Source organism: Callospermophilus lateralis, chromosome 1, assembly GCF_048772815.1.
Source record: "Callospermophilus lateralis isolate mCalLat2 chromosome 1, mCalLat2.hap1, whole genome shotgun sequence".
In the NCBI taxonomy this organism is placed as follows: domain Eukaryota; kingdom Metazoa; phylum Chordata; class Mammalia; order Rodentia; family Sciuridae; genus Callospermophilus; species Callospermophilus lateralis.
Genome location: NC_135305.1, coordinates 122,524,546 through 122,549,455, shown reverse-complemented (window position 1 = coordinate 122,549,455; position 24,910 = coordinate 122,524,546). Strand labels below are relative to the sequence as shown.

Sequence of the window (24,910 nt, the reverse complement as noted above, 5' to 3'; positions counted from 1 at the left end):
AACACAGGGCAGTTATCCCTAAGTACCTGGGTGGTAGATTGTTTCCACTATTCCCTGTAGATACCAAAATTTGCAGATTTTCAAATCCCTTATATAAAATGACATGGAATTTGCAGTCTGTTTACATATTATCAGTGAATGGTTTTTAGTGGAGGGCAGGGAGGACCCAGGGAAGAACAGAGTCCTGGTAGAATTTATGTGATCCTTTCTCCTCCTTGTACTTTCTCATTGGATCAAGGCTGTCCTCTCCCAGAACAGCCACTTTTGGTTGCTCTAAGCCTTCAGGGTCAGCCCTTGAGAATATCTTTCCAAGAATCCCTCTGAAAGAGTCTCTGACCTGACTTGGGTTGCAGGGCCAACTCTGCCACTCCCTTACTGTGTGACCTTGGATAAGTCATGCCTCCTTTCTCAACCATCTCTTTTCTGAGCCCAGGGTGTGGTTTAGATATGTGTCTCCTAATGAGCAGGTTGAGTACCCAGGAAGTCTCAGGGTTTGCACATAACCTATGTATATCCTCACATATGTATTAAATACTATATTACTTATAATACCTAATAAAATGTAAATTCTATGTAAACAGTTGTTATACTGTATTGTTTAGGGAACAATGGCAAGCAAAAATTCTGTACTCTGGATGCCAAATCCTGGGATATGCAGGGTGACTGTACCTGGTGAGACACAGAGTAAGGAAATGCTTCCCTTCTTCCAGTCTCAGTGTCTTCCTCCTATAGGAGGGTAACAGTGTCCTTGGGGGCTGTGGATGTGGAATCAGGAATGTGAGTGACTGGCTATGCCTGTGGCCAGGAATTATGATTATGCATCCAGCAAGTTCCCATTTTCCCAGAATGTTCTCCACCAAGACCAAGAATTTGGCTGAGTTTCTTAGAAGAGCTCTGTGCCCATTTTACCCATGGAGAAGCCAGGTCCAGAGAGGGGCTGGGACTTGTCCAAGAGCAGCGGTTTGCAGGTGCTCTTAACTGTATCTAGGTCCCTGGCCCCAGGCGGTGATCCCTCTATTAAGCCACTCCTGCTCTGTCCCAGGTGGAATCCCATGGCAGGCCAAGCGTGGCAGCCTGGTGGTTTCCCGCTGCTAGAGGACCTCGGCCTTTGTGCCACCGGGACACCACCTCCTGGCCGGCCCCTCCCTACTCGTGGGAGAGCCTTTATCTGTTCTGGAGGACACCACCCCGCTAACAGCTAGGCTGACTCCTCATTCAACACTCCAATCTCGGTGCTGCTGGCCCACAGTGCAGAGCACCTGCAAAAGCAGCAGCAGCAGCAACAGCAGTGCAGGAGCTTTATTTCACTGCCCTGCTGCCCCTCCATCACGGATCCCCACCCCAAGGTTGATAATTAACTCAGAGGCTGAATAAGAAGTGAGCAGTCCGGGCGTGGGGGAGGGATTTGCCATCATCACCATGGACAGTAGCACCTGGAGCCCATCACCCACCACCACTGCTGCTCCAGTGGAATCCTACGAGCGCATCAAAAATGCTGCAGACATCTCTGTCATTGTCATCTACTTTGTGGTTGTGATGGCCGTCGGGCTATGGGTATGTAGGAGTCCTGGGACGGGAGCTGAAGAGGACGGGACAAGAGGGATGTACAAAGGGATCATGTCCATGAGCTGCCAAGAGGCGGATGGGGTTTATCTGTCTATTGAGGCAAGTGGGAATGCCTTGGAAACCCTTGAGAGGTTTTGAGGAGCGCAATGCATGGCAGGAAAGCAAGCATGAACTTCTGTCAGACGGGTTCCCAGAGGAGCATCAGGAAAGCCAAGGGAGATTCCTGGGACCTGTGAGCAAAGAAGGAAGGTGGAGGATTGCTGAGAAAAAGAAATAGAAAGGCCAAGAGGCAGAGAGGGTCCCCTCGCAGGTGACTACTTTCTTACCTTAGTTAACCAACTTTAAATGGGAAAGAAATGGTTTCAAGCCAGAAAGTCACAGACCCTGTCAGGCTCAGGTGCTTGGGGCAATCTGTGAGGGTGGCTGACCAATGTCACTGCTCCTGTAGAAGATTAAACAAGAGGCCTTTGCCAGGGAATCCCAGTGGCTGGAGCTAATTAGGAATGGGGAAGTTACGTGGAAGAAGAGGAGGAAGACCAGAGGGTGTCATGGTGCTGCAGAGAGGGAAGTGCATGTGTCTCCCCTTGGGACTCTGGTGACACACCAAACCAGAGAAACTTGTTCTCTGCATCCTGGAACTTGGAAAGTTCATTCGTGACAGACTCTGGCACACCTAACACTAAAAGAGAAAGTGTTTTAAAAGCATGCAAATATTCCAGCCACTTTCAAGGGTTGTCCTGGGTGGGGATGACAGAAGGGGCTACTGTGCCAATGGTACCTGGTTGTGTTGAACTCTTTAGACTTAGAGGGAAGTGTGGGCACTGAAACTTTCAGGAGTAAAAGGAAGTGTGGATTTTGGGGGAAAAAGGGATTATAGAAGACACACTTGATAGAAAGACTCCTCAAATGTCACATGGGGTTGGTGTGGCTTACTCTTTCTCAATATTCTTAGCTTCCTTCAAACAGTGGGAAATATTCAAGTAGGAGTCAGAATACTCAAGTTTGGTACTGGCTTTCTCATGGGTAGAACCAAATGACCAGGTAGGATAGCTTCCTGCAGCCTCAGTTTACCCAAGAATAAAACAGGTACAGTTGCATCTCATCTTATGACTTCTCAAAGATATTGTAAGGATCTGCAGAGATGAATCTGAAAATTTTTATAGTCTTTAGGAATTTTTTTTGAATCTCACTTTCCCTAGAGGGTGTCACCCAGACTCTGAATAATTTGGTCCTGTTAAGTAAAATGGGAAAAATGATCAGCTGGATAGAACATCTTTACAAAAAGCCACAAGACGGAAATGCTAATCCCCAATATACAAAAGAGGAATTTGAAACCCCATGTGGTTGTGATTTGCCTAAGATTTTGCAATACATGAGGTTGTTCCTGGAACTCAGGTTATCATGACTCCTGGTTTCTCAAGGTATCAGGCACACTGTCACTGTGTCTGCCTTAATACCTCCCACTCCTCCCCAGCTTATATTCACTGGAGCCAAGATGTGAATCTATCATTTGGTAGCCATGCTATACTGCCCATTTCCCTGACAATCCTGATAATCTCAGTTTTGTAAACCAATCTCTTTAGCCCTGCCAGTACTACAGATGTTTACATTTTTTATGGTATTTGCCCTTCTGAAATATCTGTGAATCAGTAGCACTTGTCCTTTTAAATGCTGGTTAATGAGCCTGCTAGTATTTGTCGACATTTAATCTTCCCCCATTAGCAGTGCCCCTGGACCCTGATTATTTAACATGCTGAATTTTTTCCAGTCAAGACTCCCCTTTTTGCTATGAAAGGGTTAAGAGTGACTTTGGGATAGGCTTCTGACTCATGCCTAATCCCTGGACTGCACAGATACAAGGGTCCAGGCTCATTTTAGCAACATCCCTCTGTCACCATCCTGTCACTTCCAATATTCTTTAGTAGTTTCATATTCTTCCATCTGTGTCTCATTCGATCATATTTGAGCTTTGGATTGTGGCTTCTTTGGTATTTATTTCCTCCCAGGTGGCTTCTTGGGGGACTTTATATCTTCTGAAAATGAATCTCTATCCTTGTCATGCTGGGACATTTCGACTATCCTGTAATCCTCTCAAGTCAGGGTTTGTTAAAATTATGGTCCATGGGCCAAATCTGACCCACACCCTGATTTTGTATGATGCACAAATTAAAATGCTTTTTTGCACTTTTATTTATTTATTCATTTAATTGTGCATCAGGGATTGAACCCATAGGTGCTTAATCACCAAGCAACATCCCCAGCAATTTTTATTCATTAACTTTTTTTTTTATTTTGAGACAAGATCTTACTAGGTTGCTTACAGCCTCACCAAGTTGCTAAGGCTGACTTTGAACCTGTGATTGTCCTGCCTCAGCCTCCAGAGCCACTGCGATTATAGGCATACACCACCACACCCAGCTGCTTTTCACACTTTTAAAGTGTCATAAACACAAAACAAGAAAAAAACAGTGAGGAAGCATGTATCCCACAAAATATGAAGTATTTATTATCAGAGTCTTCCCCTCACAGAATAAATTTAACAACCCCTGTCTTATGTACTAAGTTGAACCAACAGCATCATTGAATGCCTGAGCTGGAATGGGTGAACCCTAGCTTTCCATTTTACAGATTAAGACCAGAGAGGGTGGCTAGAAGTCAATCAGATGAATCAATATAGAACTGGGATTAGGACCCAGGTCATATGATACCAAATCTGATGTTTTTTCCAATATTCTTTCTTGCCCCCTCTAAGACACTGTTCTTTTTTGGAATACTCTCTCCTTTGACCTTTCAACCAAAGCATTGCTGGACAGTGTCCCAGTGGTTCTGAATTTCTTTTATCTGTGTATATCTTCATAAAGATGAGACCTAAATTTATTGACTTCAATTCTCTTCATCTTATATTTACATCTCTTCTTTAAGCCATTTGTCAAAGTCACTTTGGCTAGTTGTCAACAGCCTTGACTTGAATACTTTCAGCAGAAAATCTTCCCAGTGGCCCCATGGCCATCTCTGACAAAAAGGAGCTGGGACCCAGCTTCAACCTGACATCCTGGGGCTTCTCCCATTTTTTGTTATGTCATATGCAGGATGCACTGAGTGTGACTGTCCTGTTTTACATATCAGAAGGTAATAGGCCACACCCGAGTCTTCTCTCCAGGCCCAACATCTCCAGTCTCTTAATCTGTTCCTCATTTAAACTGAGGCCTAAAGTCCCTTCCTTTTGCTCAATGATGTTTTTATTTCATTGAGGAAAAAAAAACACACACAACTCAACAAAACAAAAACAAAACCATTGTGAGTTAATTGTTCTTCTTTGGCTCTTGTGAGTTCATTCTCTTCTAGTTGTAGGGTAGATGTGTGAATTTAACACTGTGGTTTACAAAGTGAACCCTGGGACCTTGAAGTTTCCTTTGTGCCTTTCCATGCATAAGGCATTTACTAGGTTCTATAGGGATTAAAAATTTGTAATATGGTAACACAAAGTAAAAAAACATGTAAGGACTTTGAACATGTTTTTTTAGAGTTCTCTAGGTGTTCAGAGGAGGGAGAGATTATTTTGGGGGAAGGGAAGAGTTCATAGAAGAGATTTCCACGGGGGAGCGTCAGGTAAGTTTTCACAGGGAAGGTGACATTTGAGAGGCCTTGAGGGATGGGTAGGCAGAGATGAGGAGGGGATAACCATGCTGGAGAGGAAAGGCCTTGCGGAGGTGCACCTCTCTTTACCTTTGGTACATCAATATCTTTTCTGAATTACTATAGCTCCCCATTCTAGACCCTGCACTCATATTCTTCCTCTAAGCTCTTCATTTTTGTGACCAACTGGGAAATATTTGTGTCTAGACCTCAACCTACTTTTCCTGTTTCCCTTATCGGGCTGGGGAATATCACCTTCTTTGATTTCGGAATGATCATTTTCCAGCCCATTGCTGAAGGCTAAGTCATTTGGATTTATTTCTATTTCAGCCCTAGTGACCTTCATATGTTTTAGGTCTGTTGGTGTTCTCTCTCTCTCTCTCTCTCTCTCTCTCTCTCTCTCTGTCTCTCTCTCTCTCTTTGAGATCTGTTGGCTGTCCTGTTATTTTTCAAAAAATCCACTATAGAATCCTCAGAGTATGTCCAATGGGATGGAAGATCCTGCTAGGAGTCCAGAAAGCCCTGATGCACTCTCCCTGGTACTGCATAGCACACAGGGGTACTCAACAAATCTATATTATTTAACTATATGCATAAATAATCCTGCTTCTTAAAGCACTTTATTCAATACTTCTTTGCAGTGTGACAACCTAGCAATGCATCATCCACTGCAGACTTGTTTGCTGAATGAATGGCAAGTTCATAAATGCCTGAAATGTCATCATCAGAGGTTAATTTCTTTAGACCAGTGATGCCTTTTAGCCTCATGGTCAACTATGAAAACACAAACACATCTTGTGGGGCTAAGCCCCTATCATCCATTAACATTTTCAGGGAAATTAACAAGTGTCTGTTGAGAGAAAGCCAGTGACAGAAAAGAGGAAGCGGGAGGAGGTCCAGGGACAAGAGCAGAAACACTACCCCATTTTATGCTAAAAGCCTGGACCTGGGCCTGGGCCTGAGCTCAATCAGAAATAAGCTGCAGTCTCAGAAACAACATTCTAAAGAAGGCTGGAGAAGAGCTGGTCATCATGCATTAAACATACATGTCATATTTCTCCTCCTAAGCCTTCAGTGACTGCCTATTGCTTATGAATACAGCTTGTAATTTTTAGCCTGGCATTTGAGATCTTGGCTCACCTCTCACCACTCTCCCCATTCATATGCCTCAGTCAAGTTCAACAACTAACACTGTTTGCCATTCCTTCCCTTCCCAGCCTGGGTGTAGTTCCACCTCTGGATCACTGAACTCCTGAAATCCCCCTCCCTTTTTTTCCTTTAATCTAACCTCACTTTTCCTCTAAGATTTGCTGAAATGCTACTCATTCTGGGAAGCCTTCTGTCTTGTCCTCTTTTTAGAAGAAATTGCCCCCTTCCTGTGTATTTACGTTAGTCACAATATATTGCCAAAAAACAATTCCAGCAAGATCCTACTTACATCTTCAGGGAGGGATAAATTTGTATTGAGTTTGAACATCTGTTTTTAAATGTAATATGTAGTATTAGCATTTTGAACTATTATGGTATTTTCTTCTTTTTTGACAATAGCTTTTTTGAGATACAATTCACGTACCATATAGTACTTTGCAAAAGTATATTTCATTAGATACTCTGATATTCTTGTAAGAAACACATAAAAAGTTCTATTTCCAAAAGGGATCAGGGAAAGGAGGGAAGAGATGTACTGGGAAATAAAATTAACCAAATTATCTTGTTATATTTTGTGCATGTATGTATATAATAGTAAAATTATTATGTATAATTATAATGCACCAATAAAAATTTTAAAAGAGTTGCATTTCCTCCAATTTAACACAAAAGCAAACATAGTCAGGTGGAGGGGCTTGTTCAGAACCAATTGCAGAGTGAGCTAGTGTTACTGGCAGCCTAGCCCAGAGATCCTGCCTGGATCCTGACTGGCTGGATCTGACCACCCACCCACACAATAGGCAAAAGATGGAAAATGAAAATGAATTTTTTTGCAGTTTGGTCAAGCTAGGGAGAAGCAGTGAGGTTGCTTATCTGCAGGTCCCACAGAAATGGTTATAGTTTGTAGAAACAAAAGCCAGATGGCATACATATGTATATTTAGTTACCTGTACTAGACAGACTGGGGCAGGGGGTGATCTCCATTCTCAGCATCTTTGGCATTCCCCAGGTTAGAGAGTCTATTCCCAGTATGAGGAAATACACAATGAAAAAAAAAAAAACTTACCAGGAAGTTGTCCTTAATTTCAGTTTGTTTCACTGGTACTAGGTTTGTTTAAGCCTTCTGAGCCTCAGTTTCCTTGTCTGTTAACTGTAGGGCCTGTTAACTGATGCCTCCATCATTTAAGATTTTGAGAGTCCAGGGGAATAGGAAAGTGAAAGAAGAAGTTCAAAAAGTGGAGTGGTTAACGAAAGTGCCAATACGGGTAGGTATGTCCTTTGGCTGGTAAGGTCATTTTTCTAGTTTTCTATTAAATTTTGGACCTTTCTTCCTTAGGCTATGTTTTCCACCAATCGTGGAACAGTTGGAGGTTTTTTCCTGGCAGGCCGAAGTATGGTGTGGTGGCCGGTAAGTTTTCTCTGAAATTCTATTTGCTGGGGTATTTCTTTTAGGTATTTTCTTCTTGGCTTTTGTTGGTGGTGATTCTTCCTTCTTCCCTAAATTCTTGATATGAGTCACATGCTTACCAGGTCTCCTGAGCATTTATAATCTTTTGTTTTAATGGAATAGCATTTAAATAAGTAATGCTTGGAATTCATCAAGGGATAAATAAAGGAAAAAACTTCATAAGGTGGGCAGTGTGGAGAAACAAGAACTTACAGATCGAAGTATTCTTGGAAAAATCTGAGTTTCCATTTCTCTATTTATAAAATGGAATTGATCATATTTACTTTCTAGAAGTGTTATGAGAAATGGGGACCTCTTCTACGGTGGAAAATCTGTAAATAGAAGCTCATTTGCTACCTCTTTCCTAGACTCTCTCTTTTAAGGAATTTTGTCTGACCTATATTTTTTTGGAGCATTATGTGATGCCTGATACATAGAAGACAATAAATATTCACTGAATAAATGAAAGAGGAGCCTCCTACTGTTTTCATTTGCAGTTCTTAACTTTTGGTGGATTTTATATTTTATATAGTTAAGCATTTTTTTCTCTGATACTTTCACATGGGCAGAACTATCTCAATCAAAGGACAGGTGAATGGGTGGGAGAGAAACTAAAACATTCATCCCATCATATCAGCACAGGGATCTGGCTGGGTTATCAATTCATCCCACTGACCATTTTGATCCAGAGTTCTCACTGAAACAACTGATTGAACAATTTGTCCAAATGTTGCAATTCCTTGGGATTAAAATACAAGTGAGATTAGTGAACGATGGGAGTAATGACACCTATATACAATGAGAAGGGATGAGAGCTGTAAGTTGACTAGAGTAAGAGAAGCAAGAAAGTAAAGACTGTCACTGTTCTGATACATACTGCCCAGAGAGAACTTAACAGGATATCATTACATCCTGAAGTTGGCTTTTGATGAACTATTTTAGGATGGACTTTAATAACTGGAATTTTTTAGAGCTGCTTAAGTTATTTCTGAAGTCATTTTCTATTTAAAATTTTTGACAAGGAAAAATTGTATACACTTATGGTATACAATGTGATGTTTTGGCATATATATATACACACACACACACACACACACACACACAAATAAATAAATAAATAAAACATGCTAATTAACCCATCACCTTATTTTTTGTGATAAGTACATTTAAGATCTAATCTCCTAGCAATTTAAAAAACTTATTTTTGTAGATGGATTGCTTTTTGTTTTTGCCTCATAAGTGCAAGGCAAAGCTCTGCCACTGAGTCACAATCCCAGCCTCTCCTAGCAATTTTTAAGTAGACAATCTATTATTATTAACTATGGTCACTATGCTGTATCATGGATCTCTGGAATTGATTCAACCCGACTGAAATATTTTTACCCTTTAACCAACATCTTCCATCCATTCCCAATTTCTTATGCATCATCCCCTAGCAACTACCATCCTATTCTCTGTTTCTATTAGCCCAACCCTTTTAGATTGTGAATGTAGTGGGAATGTGAATTTTATCCTTATACTGATCAAAATACTGGGTAGATGCTGACTTTGTGATGAGTCCTTCATGGTGGTCTTTCTTTTACTCCTTAGTGGGTAGAAGCACATCTATTCTAATGCTTCCTTTCAGTTCTATGTCAATGCTTTTTAATCTTTTCATGTTTATTTTTATTTATACTCCTGCCAATCATCAAATCATTTTAAAATACAATCAATGTGTACCTGGAATTGATAATTTGCAGGAGTATAAGTAAATATGCATATAAATTATTTCAATTTATTCACGCAATGAACCTAAAAGTTAAATTTAAGCATCAAACTTGCATGTATGTGTGTGTATGTCACTCATATTTCCACAAGATATATATGAAATTATAAGTAATGGTTAAGTATTAAGAAATAATAGCATTTGAATTAAGGGTAGGTGGGAAGAAGAAGGGTCTTCCTTGCCTACATAGGGTGGAAATTTCTGAGGATTGGGCATTTAGGCTAAGACCTAAAGGATCAGAAGAACTCATTCAGAAACAAGAAATGATTGAAATGATTACTGTGGTTTGATCATTACACATTGTATACATGGATTGACAAACCACATTTTTTCATATAAGAATGTGTACATTTATGTACCAATCAAAATTTAGAAAATATAAAATAAGGAAAAATGGGGGATGAGCAATCTAAACAAACAAACAACAACAACAACAAAAAAAAAAAACCAGATGGCCAAAGGCACTGTGATAGAAAGGAAGGTGGGGGTATATAAAGGACTGAAAAGGGGCAGCATGGGAGAGATACGGTACATTTAGATCAGGCCTTTTGAATTGTTGACAATTCTGAAGACGGGTCCATCTGTTGGTGGGTGGGTTGATGTCCAGTCCCCTCAACCTCTAAATGCCAGCGGAAGACCTCACCTGCATTTTGTGTCAAAAACTGGTGGGAAAAAAACAACTTTGGCAGTGGCTTCCTGACTTCTCATCACTTTGATTTGTTGGTCAGGGGAGAGATGTGCATGCATGTAATGAATGAAAGACAACCATTGTCTGTGGGCACATGAGCTGATTTGTAGAGTAAACAGAGGTTATGACGACTCTGGAGCAAGCTTGTGTCTAAATATTTACCAGAGACTCAGAAATAAAATATTCTGAATATACAAACCTCACCTTATTTTCTGTTTCAATCCAGGAAGTGTGATTCCTGAGAGATGGCCAGTGTCAAAGGTTAAACTTTTTCAAATTCCCCTTATTGAAAAGAGAGCTACTAAAGGGACAGAGATATTAACAGTTCCTGAGAAGGTGAAGGAGGACATAAAAGATGATGCAGTGGAGCACATGCTGCTCCTGAGCTTACAGTGAGATGGTAGGGAGGAAGATCTCTTCTCATGGTGCCCCTTCATGGAAATTAAAAGAAACTGTCAGAAAAGGGGCAAGTCAGTGGAGGGCTGAAGCATTTCTTTTGCCTCCTGGACTTTAAGAACTTTTGGCTATGAGACCTTGGGCAAGTCACTCCACTCCTCTGATCCTTAATCTCATCTGTAAAATTAAGATACATAATACCAACCTTACCAAACTTTGTGGGCATTAAATAAGATAAAGTGAACTAAGTTCATGACCTAACACTTGGAGGCACTGTTAAAGTTGGTGTTCCTCTTTCATTTTCTTATTTTCCCAGGGTGGGACTCCCTAAGTGAGGTACCCAGACCTTGCTAGTTGTCCAGCCCTAACCTAGACCTACTGAATCAGAAACTCTAGACAATCAGGCAGAGCAATGAAAGCTTCCAGGTGATTTTAATTAGGATTGCCAAATTTAACAAATAAATGTACAGGTTGTTCAGTTAAATGTGAATTTCAGACAAACAATGAATGAATTTGTAGGATAAGTTATCCCAAATATTGCACAGCATGTACTTATACTTAAAAACATATCCATTACTTATGTGAAATGCATATTTAATTTGGAATCTCATATGGAGATGTGTGCTAAAGTTTGAGAATCACTTTTGGGAGGACATCCCAATGGATGTGTCTAGCACAGCCCAGAGAAGGAATGGAGAAGCAGTCCTGTCCTTAAAGAGGAGGACAGAAGCAGGGAGCAGGGTGCCATCTCAGTGTTCTGGATATTATTGAAATTACAAGCTTAATTAATGAAGAAAGTAGTTTTTTGAAATTTTTTGAGACCAATTCCATTTGAACTATGATCTTTTTCCCTCAAAGAGAAACCAACAACTCTTGCTCTTTGATGAAACTCAGGGCACTCCATAAAAACACAGGTCATGTATTCTTTCAGAGTAGTATGACTTTGTGGGCAAAAGTTTCTTAAAGGTCTCTTTCATTTGTCATATCATTTAAGCGCAACAATACCCTTGTGGGTTAGGGGAAGGAAGAGTCTTATTCTTGGTTTATAATGGAGGAAACTAAGGTTCAAAGCACAAAAGTGACTGGTCAGGTCACATAATTTGTGATGGCAGAGCCAAGATTAGAACCTGGTTGAAAGGTTCCCAGTATGCTTAGAAGAAGGGGAAGGGGAAGCCTTTAATGCATCAAACATGAGTTTTGATACAGGGTAGTTTAAAATATATATTTTTTTATTATTTTTAATTGACATGGAATAATTATGCATATTTATAGGGCACAGTGTGTGACGTTTTAATAAATACATAAAATGTGTAATAATCAGAACAGAGTAATTGTGATGTCCATCACTTCAAACACTTATCATTTCTTTGTGTGGGAACATTCAAAATCCTTTCTATTCACTTTTTTGAAACATTTAGCATACTTTCCCAAATCCATTGAATGCTCCTATTTGCGTGGGCTCTCTCTTGTCCAGCAAGGAGGTCCACAGTACAGGGTAGAGGAGATTGTGGCTGCAGAGTTGCTAATCAAGACTTCTGGAGATCAAGCAGGAAGCAGGTCTGATTTTATTGCGCAGGTACTATGTATATATACTCAAGTAGTAGCTAAGCAGATTACAGGCAGCCACCAATACAATTTCTGGCCAACTGTCCTTGCAGCAACCAGTAGAGGAGTGGGCCATGGAGCAAGCACAGGGACTGCAACACGCAGCCTCATGCTCAGGGCTGTACCTACAGACAGGGTAAGTGGTTTGCCACTCACATGCCCTTAAAGTATGCCATGTATACAGTACTCCATACACTTGTCCCAACACTTTTTTTTTTGGTACTAAGGACTGAACTCAGGAGCACTCAATCACTGAGCCACATCCCCAATCCTATTTTGTATTTTATTTAGAGACAGGGTTTCACTAAGTTGCTTAGTGCCTTGCTTTTGCTGAGGCTGGCTTTGAACTCACGATCCTCCTGCCCCAGCCTCCCAAGCTGCTAATGCTCCTAATTTATACCATAGGAAGGCTAACTAACATAATCCTGTCCATTTCCTTGGGTAATTCTTGGCCCCTAGGTTAGAAGTAAAGATAACATTCATGTGTAAACTTGAACCACGTTCTTCTTCTGGGCTATAATTTTATTTTCATTTGAAAATAATGTTGACTATAGTCTTTTCCAAAGTAATTCCATCTCTAACATCAGATAAGTTGGTTTAAGATGTAAATCTTCTATTTCCTGTCACAGAAAACTTTATCATAGTTAGTATTTAGTGACATTTCATATCTTTTTCTATATCCCTCCAAATACATAACTTTGTTTTTAGTTCTTAGGCTCTGCCAGTGAGTCTAGGATAGAAGCCTTGTAATTACAGTGTTTCATTGTCAAAGGTTTAAAGACTTGTGTTTTGATTATAAAATTACAGAAACTCATCATGAAAAAAAATTGGAAAAGTATAAAGAATTAAAACAATGTATTTGTTATTTTCTTTTCCAAAGGTAGCCATTGTTAAATTGGATATTTCTGTCAATTTATGTACAACTATGCACATATGCATATATTTTAAAATTTCAGGGATCATATGGTGTTTGGATTGCATGGCAATGAACATACTAATGAAATCTGTCTAAATAAATTTTTGCATGTCAGATAATTTGCTTAAGATAGAGTCCCCCAAATAGTATAAGTCCTCATATAGTATAAGAAGATGAATTATACCAGAAATATAAGGGAAAATTTACTTACCAATAACAAGTATTATCATTGAAAATATTTTGTCTGTTTGATAGAAAATAACCCATAATATCAGATCTCCCCCACCCCACTTGTAGTATTGTTCTTACTACTGCTAAACAGGGTGCCAGATTGACATCTCATAGAGACATTTCTCTAGAATGCCCTGCTGTCCTTATGAGCCCTGTGTAAGCCTGGAGGGCCAAGTTTATTGCCTCTCCTTCAGGATAGAGTGTACCTTGGCATATTCCTGTGAAAAGTCCCAATTTCATGTAGCCAGTAGGAAAAAATGTAACTGTAAGGCATTGGTTGCAATGCTCCCTGTTGTTTTCCCAAGAGGAACATTGAAACATTTGATATCAGTGAAACCATGAATAAGGGGGCACTACTGTACCAGCATAGGGTGTGCAATGCACCAAGAGAATGGAAAAGACAGCATGTGGAACAAGAGATCAGAGGGGGGAGAGATCAGCTCTGCATGGTTTCAGTGGTGAGATGGGACTATGCCTAATTTTGATGACTGACACAGTGTTTTGGAAGGCAGAGCTCAACAGAGAGGGAGTTTCAGGAAAGGAAAACACATAAACACAGGAGTCAGGAAAGCACAGAGCATGTCTAGGAGACTGAATTGGTGTGATTTTGCTAGAAGGTAGAGGATGTGACAGGACATGGCAGGGCTGCTGGGGTTGGAGAAAATAAGATTGTTCTGATTGTGAAGAGACTTCGGTGCTATTATTCCTCTTGTGAATTCCATGCCATATCAGAGGGCAGATGAGTTTTCCAGTAGCCCATTTTTGTTGTTTCTGGTGGTTGGGATCACCATCTGGAAACTCCTAATGATCCCATTTCTTGAGCTAAATTGTTTGTGGAAGTATTTCCCACAACGTCTTTGACTTTTCCATTTGGATATCTCAGTAACTTTACTGTGACATAGGATATCCTGGGAGTCTTAATTTGAGTCTGTCAACTCTGGAATTTCAGAGGTGAGATAGCCAGTTTTGTTCAGTCCTCATGCCATATCTTGACACATGGTTTGAGTAATAGTATCTCCCCCCGGGAAGGATAAATGCCCTGGTAACAGACCTTTAAAATTCTGGAGGTAAAGCAGGAGACTTTGGAGTCAGCCTCCTTCACCCCCAACTTTTTGTCCTCCAGATCTTAGCATTGTAATTGTATAGCTAGGGACTGCTCTTCTGCTTCACAAGAGAGGGCAAAACAACATTAAGGAGAGAATGATGACTTCTAATACAGGTTAGGGAAGACTCCTTAAGTCTAAAAGTGCATATGAATCACGTGGAGTGGAGAGCTTATAATTCTCATTCACAAAGTCTCTGGGAGGCAACTGAGGGTTTGCATTTCTCACAAGCTCCAAAGGGAAGCCGATGTCCCTGGTTTGCAGAGCGCTGTGAATAGTACAAGTTCTGGGAACACATCTCTACGACTGAATTAAGCACTAAAGGAGTTATTAAATAGAGTAATGGCTGTCTTTGGTTCAAAAGATAGATGCAATCCCCACTAGTTTGGATAGCTTCCTGTGAGCCTTCTCTAAAGGGAAAACTAATTAAATCACAAAAGAAATCGTCCAGGCAAATCATTTCTCCCCATAAATGTTGGGAGAAAAAAAAATGGTCTTGTTTAATTTTCCAAATAATTTAGAGGCTGATCCTCCAATAGTTCTAGAAATGAGAGGAAGTGGCTCAATCTTAAGCACTGCCAAGAATCATGAAGCTTTAAAAAAGAATTTGGAGCTGGAGGATGTTAAAGCCAGATGGAAAGGCAAGAAGGGCATCCTGTCTCATTCTGGACAGCTCGTGTCTAGATTAATCTACTTGGTTTTGAGGCCCACTTGGGGAGAAAGATGGGGCTAAGGGAAGCAGAGAGGAACAGGGTGATGAGATTCAAGTCCATGACTAAGGATAAGCAAACACACAATAAGAGGAAGTTTGTACTGGGGAATAAGAGGGGAGTGCATTACTTCTGTCTTTAGATATAGTAAGCGCTTGTGGAAGAGAGATTTGTTCTATATCACTAGGGTAAAAGTAGGACATTGGTTGGTTTCAAAGAGGGTCTTAATTTAAAAAAATTAAATATTCCACCATAGATTCAGCTGCCTGGAAAGGTGGGAAGTTCTTGTTAGAGGTGTGTATGCACAGGTGTTGCAAGAGGGACTCAAGCTGATATGCTTGGATCCATCAAATTCTGCAAGATTCTCTAATTTCACTCTCCTTTTTTTTGTGGTGCTGGGGATTGAACCCAGAGCCTTGTGCATGTGAGGCAAGCACTCTAGCAACTGAGCTATATCCCTAGGCTGAAATTCTCTAATTTCTCTATCTTCTCTTTTGCCAACCTTGTTGGACAGGAAATGTAGGCAGTCAAATGTGATCACAAACTGCCTAACGGGAAAAGGACACACATGGTCTTTTTGCCTTTTGTGGCATGACATCATGATATTTTCCCAATTACCATCTAATCAAACCTGCTTAGTTTGGTCTGATGCAGATCCTCAAGCACAGTGGCAGTAAAACTGTGTAAGTGTTTATAACAGCCTTTTGCACCCCCATCAGGGGATGAAGACGGCTTATGAGTCAAAGCAAGGTCAAAATGGAGAAATTTTAGATAAAGTCTACAATCTCAAGACATGAATCATGTCACTGGGTTGCTCCTGACTTCTCTCCTGACTTTATCTTTATGTTTCCAGGTTGGAGCCTCTCTCTTCGCCAGTAACATTGGAAGTGATCATTTTGTGGGGCTGGCTGGGACTGGAGCAGCTTCAGGGATCGCCACTGGGGCTTTTGAATGGAATGTGAGTAGCATCAGTGTTACTGTGTTGTAGAAGTGGAAAAGAACCTGTACCCGTCTGTTTTGAGTTACTATTATGAAATACCAGATGTCAGCTGAAGATGAGATTTATTCAGCTCATGGTTTTGAAAGTCAAAAGTCCAAACAGCATGTTGCAGGTCCTTGTGAGGGACCCACTTGACTGTGGCATCTCCTGGTGAAAGACAATAGCAGCATTGTGTGTGAGAGGTAATATCACCCAAAATAAGAAGACAGAGAGATGGGTGGGGCCAGAGTCAGGCATTTAAACACTTTCTATAACTTCCGAGGGGTCACTTCAGAACTACCTTAATCTCCTCCATGAACAGCACCCACAGTGACCTAAGAACCTTATACTATGCTCCACCTCATTCTATGTTCCACCACCTCCCACTACGCTGAAGACTAATACATGACTAATACATGAACCTTTAGGGGACATGCTAAACAATACCCAAACTATAGTAGAACCTTAGCACTTAGCCAGGTCAGTGTGTGTCCAGAGGAGCTTGAGAGAGTACCTGACTGCTCAGAGCCATCCTGGGATGCAGATGGAGGAGCATGGTTTTAGGAGCCCAGGCATTCTGCTTTCCTTCCACCAGAGTAGCATGGGAGATAACACTGGAAGGATGGTAAGAGTATTTTTTCTCTTTCCCTTCGGTGTTAAAAAGATGAGGCCCCAGTACCTTTCCAGCCATGTTACAAGTTTGGAAATGCTTATCACCAATTATTATTATTGTTATTATTCTCTTTTTTATTAAATTATTTATCTATTCTAATTTGTTATACATGATGACAGAATGCAATTCATTTCATATTACACATATAGAACATAATTTTTCAAGTCACTGATTATACACAAAGTATTTTCACACCATTCATGTCTTCATACATGTACTTAGGGTAATGATGTCTAACCCATTGCACCATCTATTATTATTATTCTCTAAATGGTATTTTACCCCCCGTATAATATAGGGAAGAGTCAAAAGAGATCTCAGTCCTCTGGTTGTGGCCCAAGGTTGTGATGATAGCAGTAGCTTCCTGGAATTTCTCTGCTGTTGCCCAGTTTCTGTTCCTTTGGGCCAGTTGTGCAACTAAGGCATCCTACAGTCTCTAATGGCCACCTAAAAGTTGTTCTTCAGTCCAAAAAAGAAAGTGCTGGGTGATTTTTTTTGCACCAGCTGAGGGGTCCTTCAGGTAAGTAGGGATGGGTTAAGGTTCCTCCTGATTTGAATCCACCTCTTGTTTTGGTTTCAGGCCCTGTTTTTGGTGGTTGTGCTGGGTTGGGTGTTTGTTCCCATTTATATTAAAGCTGGGGTAAGTACTCATTCTGTTATTCCATTCCCTGCTGACAAATATATATGTGACTTTGATCCTTATGGGGGACAGAGGAGACTCTATGGAATAAATGGCAAAGATAACCTGTGTTTGCTTTTAGTTCTTGGTTGTAAAATAGTTCATGGATCCCTGTTGTGGCACTGAACAGCACCCCTGGCTCTTCTCTGTCAAGACTCATGACTCTTCCCTCTGATAAGGTTTCCTAAGAAATCCCACACTATTCAAACCCCTCTGAAACATCCTGTCCTCTTGCTCTGGGTTTGTCCCTTTACTAAATGGCAATGCATTTGCTCTTGATGTACAACTATGACAAGTTTCTGCCTCCAGAAAGGAAGCAGATTGAGAAAAAAGAACTGTATTTCCCCTTTATTTATGTACATCAGTAGTTCTTGTTTGCTGAGCATGTAGCTGGTACTCAACTATCAAATGCATGCTTGGTATCCTGACTGTGTCCCTCTGATATTTTACATAGGCTAGCTTTAGTATCACCTGTTTAGTGAGATATACTGAGCTCCTCCAATGTGTAAATTTACATATTAGGAGCTAAAAGCAATATGGGAAAAACAGGGAAGGTGCTACATCTTCTGGATACTCAAGATTGATGGTGACACATGTTTTGTCCCAGAGGACAACAATCTTGGGGTAGAGGAAGTAATATCAGAAGTACAATTAGAATTTGCAGGAAGGAACTGGGAGAACATTTGGGCAGACTTATACCTATGATCCTTGGCACTGCCTATGTGAAGAGCATGTTGAAGGTCACATCCAGCCTAGTTGACTAGTTTGGTACACTGGCAATATGCCATCAATGTTATGATGTCATGTTTTTCAGTAGGTGCTCTATATAGGAATATATCTCTCTATATATAGATATATCTATATACATTTCCCCTCCTCTCCAGGACAAGGATCTGCTTCCTTAGTTAAGTCCAGTTATGTATTCATTCAAAAACAAGTGTTTATTTGGCACTTTCTATGTACTGGAATAATGCCTAGCTACTCCTATAGTGGTAGGGAAGGTGAGATTGAATTGAGCAAATGGCTGAATGTCTGTGGTCACCTGGCCACTTTGCAAATTTCCCAGGCCAACAAGGATAATGAATCCTTGACCATACTATTGTGGCTCTCATTTTTCTGTGTTCTTTGGGCTCTCTGGTCACTCTAGCTGGTGATGACCTCTCTTGCATTCCATGCAGGTGGTGACAATGCCAGAGTACCTGCGGAAGAGGTTTGGAGGCAAGCGGATCCAGATTTACCTTTCTGTTCTGTCCTTGCTGCTCTACATATTCACTAAGATCTCGGTGAGTATGCTACACTGTGGACTGGGCCCTGGCTGCCTCAGAAGCTGCCCACTGTCATTCCCCAAGAGGAAGCTCTATGTGTCTCTATGAACTTGGTCCCATAAGCCTTCTTGCTGCTCAGGGTAAAGTCCTGTTTCATGCATCAAAGAGCCAGTGAAGTTTAGTGGAACTCCTTGTTGCCTACTGTGGCACAGGTTGGAAACATAACAGGTTTACAAAGTTTCAGTAAAAGCTGTACTTATTAGAAGATTGAGAGGGAGTTAAAGAATTAGAATACCATATAATCCAGCAATTTCACTTCTGGGTATATATTTAAAGGAAATGAAATGAATGTGTTAAAAAAAAAATACCTGTACTCCCACATTAATTGCAGCATGATTCACAATAGTCAAGACATGGAATCAACCTAAGTGACCATCAACAAATGAATGGGTACAGTAAAATGTGGTATATGTACACTCAATAGAGTACTATTTAGCTCTATTTTAATTTTTTTTATTTATATATGACAGCAGAATGCATTCTATTTAGCTCTTTAAATAATGAAAGAAACTTTTAATTGTGACAATATGGATGAACCTGGAGGATATTATGTTAAGTGAAATAAGCTGAACACAGAAAAAAAAAACACCTAATCTGAAATAATGTTACCAGAGGCTGGTGGAAAGGGGGAATATTGGTCAAAGGATGGAAAAGTTCAGGTAAACAGGAGAAATTATTTCAAGAGATCTATTGTTCAGCATGTGATTACAGTCAATGACAACATGTTGTATATACTTGAGAATTGCTAAGAGAACTGATTTTGACTGTTCTCACATACACACATATTTGGGAGGTTATATATATGTGAGCTGACTCTATTGAACCATTAAGTAATGTATACCCATTTCAAAACATCATGGTTTACAGGATAAACATGTTAAATATTTATTACTCAATTTTTAAAAAAAAAGGGAGTTAAGAACATCTAAGGACTGGCCTCAACCTGAGGCAGCCATGAAAATTTGTGCCCTATCAAGTTAAAATCTGACTCCATGTGATATTTTTGAGACTGTTCCACATAGACAGTCAATACCAATTTTGAAAGGGAACAGTGACATTCTTTGTTAATTGATAGTTCTGTTTTCTGTGCTATAACTGAATACCACAGACTTGGTTAATTATAAAAATAGAAGTGTACTTGGCTCATGAATATGGAGACTGGAAAGCCTAATATCAAAAGACCTTCATTTGATGAAGACCTCTTTAACAGGACAGGAGGTATTACAGAACAAAACAGAGCAAGTGTGTGTCAGCTCATATCTCCCTTCCCTGGTCATAGGGGCTGGCCATGATGACTTATCTAATCCCAAATGCCTCCCAAAGGCTCTACCTCCAAATACTATTAAATACTATAACATGGTTTTGAGGACTGTTTTAACATGAGTTTTGAAGGGGAGATATGCAATCCTCTGAAAAAGGGGAATGAAAAAACCTGGGGATGTAAAGTACTTCTCATAATCCTATATCAGGAATAAAAACCAGCTCTGTGTGCCTTAGTTCACTGTCCTTTTCACTGCATGAGGCTCCTAGTATTCACTTGGAATCAGTTCCCTGGATCTTTCATTGCCAAACCTCTGGGGGACTTTTATTCTCTCTAAACCCAACCACTGGGATGCTCCCAGTAGTGGCCCTTTATCCTACCCTCCCTGCCAGCCTAGAACTGCAGGCTCCAGTTTGAGATTTCTCGGGGATTGGCTGGCCACTGGGCACATTTGAAAGCTGGGAAGATCTTTTGACTGGCCTACCAGAGCAAGCTTCCTCTTCCTTCCTCACTTCACGTTTCCTTTCTTGGAAGTGTTCAAGTCCATTCATCATGATGGTAAAACAAAACCAAGCAAAAATCCAAAAATAAAACAAAACAACTCTCCCCAACCAACCTCAGAAACCTCTGAGTTCTAAGATACTGACAGTCCAAAAAAGATAGGAAAACTTGCTTATAGGTTTTGCTTGGCATTTTCTATCTCCAAAGTAATTACCTGATAAAGGTTAAAGCAATAGTGGAAGGAAGGAAGAAGGGAAAGAACAAAAAGAAGGAAGGAAGGGTGGGTCAGTGGTTGAATAATAAAGAATAAGAGAATTAAAATAGGACCAGTAGGACCTTGGTGACAAACCATCTAGCAGTATAATCGGAGGAAGCTGGACTCCTGGTCCATTCATTGCTCACTAACAGGTGATCTGGGAGCAAATGGCATAAACTCTTTAGATGTCCCTTCTTCATGAGGAAACTGGGAATAATAATTGCCTTGTCGAGCTCATTGAGTGGTGGGTAGTGAGGATTCAGTGAATTCATTTGAAAGCATAAAGTTACTTAAATGTAAGAGACGATGATAAACATAACTGATTGAGAGAGCCTTCAGCTCTCATACAGCAGGGCAGAGAGAGAATTGGCATTTTCTGATATCACCTAGGAGTGGCTCTGGCTTTTCCCCTTTCCAGCAGATACAAAGTACTTATTGCTCTATCAAAAAAGCATGTGATTGGCTATAGCAAGTTTTTTCTCCTTTTTAAAAAAAATTCTACCTTATCCAACGCCAAAGGAGAGATTAAACCAGTTTTAGAATTTTGTAAAAGATCTGCCCTGGCTAATATCTGAGATTGGTTGAAATTGAAGTGAGCCTTTACTGTAGATAAGCAGGAGGGTGGGAAGGTCACTGTAAAAGTAGCAGGAAGCTGGTGACGGAACTGTCCCTTAGATTTCAGTTTGTGAGGTGGTACCACTCTCTTGAGCACATAGAGAAGAGTAATGGGTTTCCCCTGTTCAGAGGCAAACATTCTCCAAGTCCACAGTTCAAGCCGGTGAAAGTCTGTTGACTGCAGTTGCCAGGGAAAGGGCACTCTTTGCCCTTGGAGCTGGTGTAGGGGTAGTCATATAAATAAATGGCCAACCTCTCTTCCTGCCTTCCCTATCACCCCACCTATTTTTCAGGTTACTGATTAAGCCTCCTTGGATTGAGAGTCCCCAGGTAGGTGAGGGGCATCTTCTTCCTGCTCAGATATTGATGAGGAATGTTTCCTAGCATCAGCTTTTTCTAAATTTTGCTTTTGAATCATATATGGCATTGTCTGTTGCCTCTCTGTATGATTTCTTGTGCTCCCTACTAGAGGCCCTAATAAACATCATACTTGTTCCATCCATTGCCCAAACATGATCGCTTGACAAATGTTTAAGAAGGATGATAGCTCCACTTAGTGCCAGTATTTTCAGTGTCAGGGGCTTTACTTCCATTATCTCTTGTTCTCATAAGTGAATGGCACGGGTAGGGGTTTCTGCTTTTACTTTTCACTTTATGGAAGAGAAAATGAAGCCTCAGAGAAGTTAGGTAATTTTCCCCAGCTAGCATAAGGCAAAGGCAGGATTGAAATCTGGGTCTCTCTAGTCTCAAAGTCTGTGGTTTCACACTTTTGTCTTATGCTTAGGTAAGATGAAGGTGTAGAATGATGAAATGGGGTAAATCAGCTAGTAGTATGTCCTAAGCTCTCATTTTATATATGGGCAAATGAGATTTAGGGAGGGAAAGAGACTTTGGGGGTTAAAGAGGAGCAGAACCAGGAGGAGAAGCAGGTTTCCTGACACTAATCTAAATCTTTTGACCTTATGTATCTTCTATCTTTCATTCCTCCAGTACAGAGAGCATTAAAACTTAAGACTGCATGGAAAATTAAGGGAAGCAGTTAAATGAATCTCATAATATAAACGAGTTGGTGAGAGAAGGATCCGAAAGGACTGTGAAGAACATCAATTGTACGCTGGGTGTGTGGAGGTCCTGAAGGAGGGAGGTGTGTGCAGAGAGACAAGGCTTTGGCTGTACATTTGGCTGGCTTCAGGTTTACCATGGGGCGCAGAACTTGAGATTTTATAAAGAAATACATACACAGAATTCAGTCATGAAAACAAAAGAAATACATTGATGTCAATTGTACCTGCTAGGAGCCCAATACACAGGAGTGCAGGTATCATGGATAAGAGAAAAGAACTATTAGTTAAAAAAGTGTCTAGGTAAGTATAGTGTGTATCACAAACAAAGATTAACCAATTTGTGTGTGTGTGTGTGTGTGTGTGTGCACAGATGGTTTATGATAGATAAGAAGAAAGGAGAAAAGGGCCTTGTGAGATCCATGTACAGACAGGGAATAACCAGAGACTTGTCAGGAATGTTTTAAGAAGACAGAAATCTGGCATGCATGTAATTTGAGGTAGACAGCAAAGCATATTGCAGGTGTGTGGGTAGTGGTGGCGAGGAGCCTTTGCTATGGCTGCCGTCTTGAGGTTATATTCTTTCCAGCTCAGAGACCCTGAACTGATTGTCTCTCCATGAACTCCTCCATTTTATTGGTTCCTTTGAGCACCTGCCTTATCAAGCTCTGAGAAGCATTTGTTCTGTAAGGTTTCCTGGCATGGTGCATCTTATTCAAATGTGTGCAATCACTTGAGATAAAGCATCAGATTTTATGAATTACACGTAATAACTGAATGTCCTTGTTTGTATTTCCCGTGGCTATTATCACAGATCATGACTGCAATAAACTTTAATAGTGACTCTGCTGTCCATCTGGGATCCTTGGGTAAAAATAAAAACTTTGGCTTTTGCTTAAGATTTGAATGCTTACTACCTGGGCTATTCACTTTCACAAATGGAAAGAGAAATTTGAATAATAATGCTTCTGTATCGGAAACCTCATTGCCAGGTAGGATTTATTGGGTGCTCAGATATATCTTAGAACCAGAATGGACAGCAAACACACGTAACAAAACACAGCATCCTAAAAACCTCTGCACTGAAGCCAAACAACCTACACAAGACTCACCAAAATCAGAGACTCAGTTATCTTTCTAGCTGGGGTCTGAATTTTTATTGTTTCCTAAGAGTCCAATGGAAACTGATCAACTAAACTTTCAAAGCCCTTGGGAGAAACTATTTGCTTGGGTAAATAACATTTTCTTGGAACACAGAGAAGCCCATTTGTTTGTGTTTTCTATGATGCTTTCATGTTTTACCTGTAGAGTTGGAATGATGGTATGGCTTGCAAAGCTGAAAATGTTTCTTACCTGACTTTATGGGGAAAAATTGCCAATCCTTGAACCTAGAGGATCATACTTTTCTATTTCACTTTGAGTTGATTTTGTTTTAACAACATCAGGGAAATTTCCATCTATCTCCCTTTTTTCTTTGCTTGCTTCTTTCCTTTCCTTCTTCCTTTCATTTTTCCTCCTTCCTTTCCTTCTTTCTCTTTTTCTCTATCCTCTTTTTCTTAAGGCATTTAACAATAGTTTAGGAAAGGAGCAATTTGGGATGATTACTGTAAAACAGAGGATTATAGAAAACTCCTTTAATATCAAAGCTATGTATTATTCAAATAAGCATGATCACTTGAGATAAAGCCTCAGTTTTATGAATTACACATGATAAGTGAACGTTGTGTGTGTGTGTGTGTGTGCACGCACAGATGGTTTATGATAGATAAGAAGAGAGGAGAGAAGGCCTTGTGAGATCCATGTACAGACGGGAATAACCAGAGACTTGTCAGGAATGTTTTAAAAAGACAGAAATCTGGCATGCATGTAATTTGTGGTAGATAGCAAAGTTTTTCCTGGTGCAATTATCACCATTGTTCTCAGGGCTATTATACCACTATCATGGTGTATTTCCTATACAGTCCCCTGCTTTTCTAAATAAAAATAATCCAATGAAATATTTAAAACATACAGAAAAGAACAAAGAATAATCATATGGTAAACACCTTGATATCTATCCACTCAAATTTTGTAGATCTAACTATTTATTATTAATTTATTGTGGTATTGGGGATTGAATGGAAGGGAGCTTTACCACTGGGCTACATCTTCTCCCCTGCTCTTAGCTCTTCTTTTTATTTTGAGACAAAGTCTTGTTAAATTGCTGAAACTGGCTTTGAATTTGCAATTCTCTGAGTCACTGAGATTACAAGTGTGTGCCAACACAACTAACACAATTTAACACTTTTTAAAAGAAACAAAACATAACATATCTGCACCCTTTTCCTCTTGATCCTAGTTCCCTCCTT

The 24,910-nt window shown here is 40.2% G+C and overlaps 1 protein-coding gene across 4 annotated transcripts in view; it reads left to right on the top strand.

Annotated features, from left to right (window-relative positions):
• The first annotated feature begins 1,419 nt into the window (after nt 1–1,419).
• Nucleotides 1,420–24,910, top strand: part of LOC143406823 (sodium/glucose cotransporter 1-like) — a 66,181-nt gene continuing 42,690 nt past the window's right edge. For 3 of the 4 annotated variants that reach the window (XM_076865726.1, XM_076865736.1, XM_076865717.1), the window contains exons 1-5: nt 1,420–1,554; nt 7,688–7,759; nt 16,066–16,170; nt 17,445–17,504; nt 18,722–18,826. In XM_076865726.1, coding sequence (XP_076721841.1) covers nt 1,420–1,554; nt 7,688–7,759; nt 16,066–16,170; nt 17,445–17,504; nt 18,722–18,826 — 477 coding nt within the window. The remainder of the gene's footprint in view (nt 1,555–7,687; nt 7,760–16,065; nt 16,171–17,444; nt 17,505–18,721; nt 18,827–24,910) is intronic. The other variant, XM_076865745.1, reaches the window with a different exon arrangement.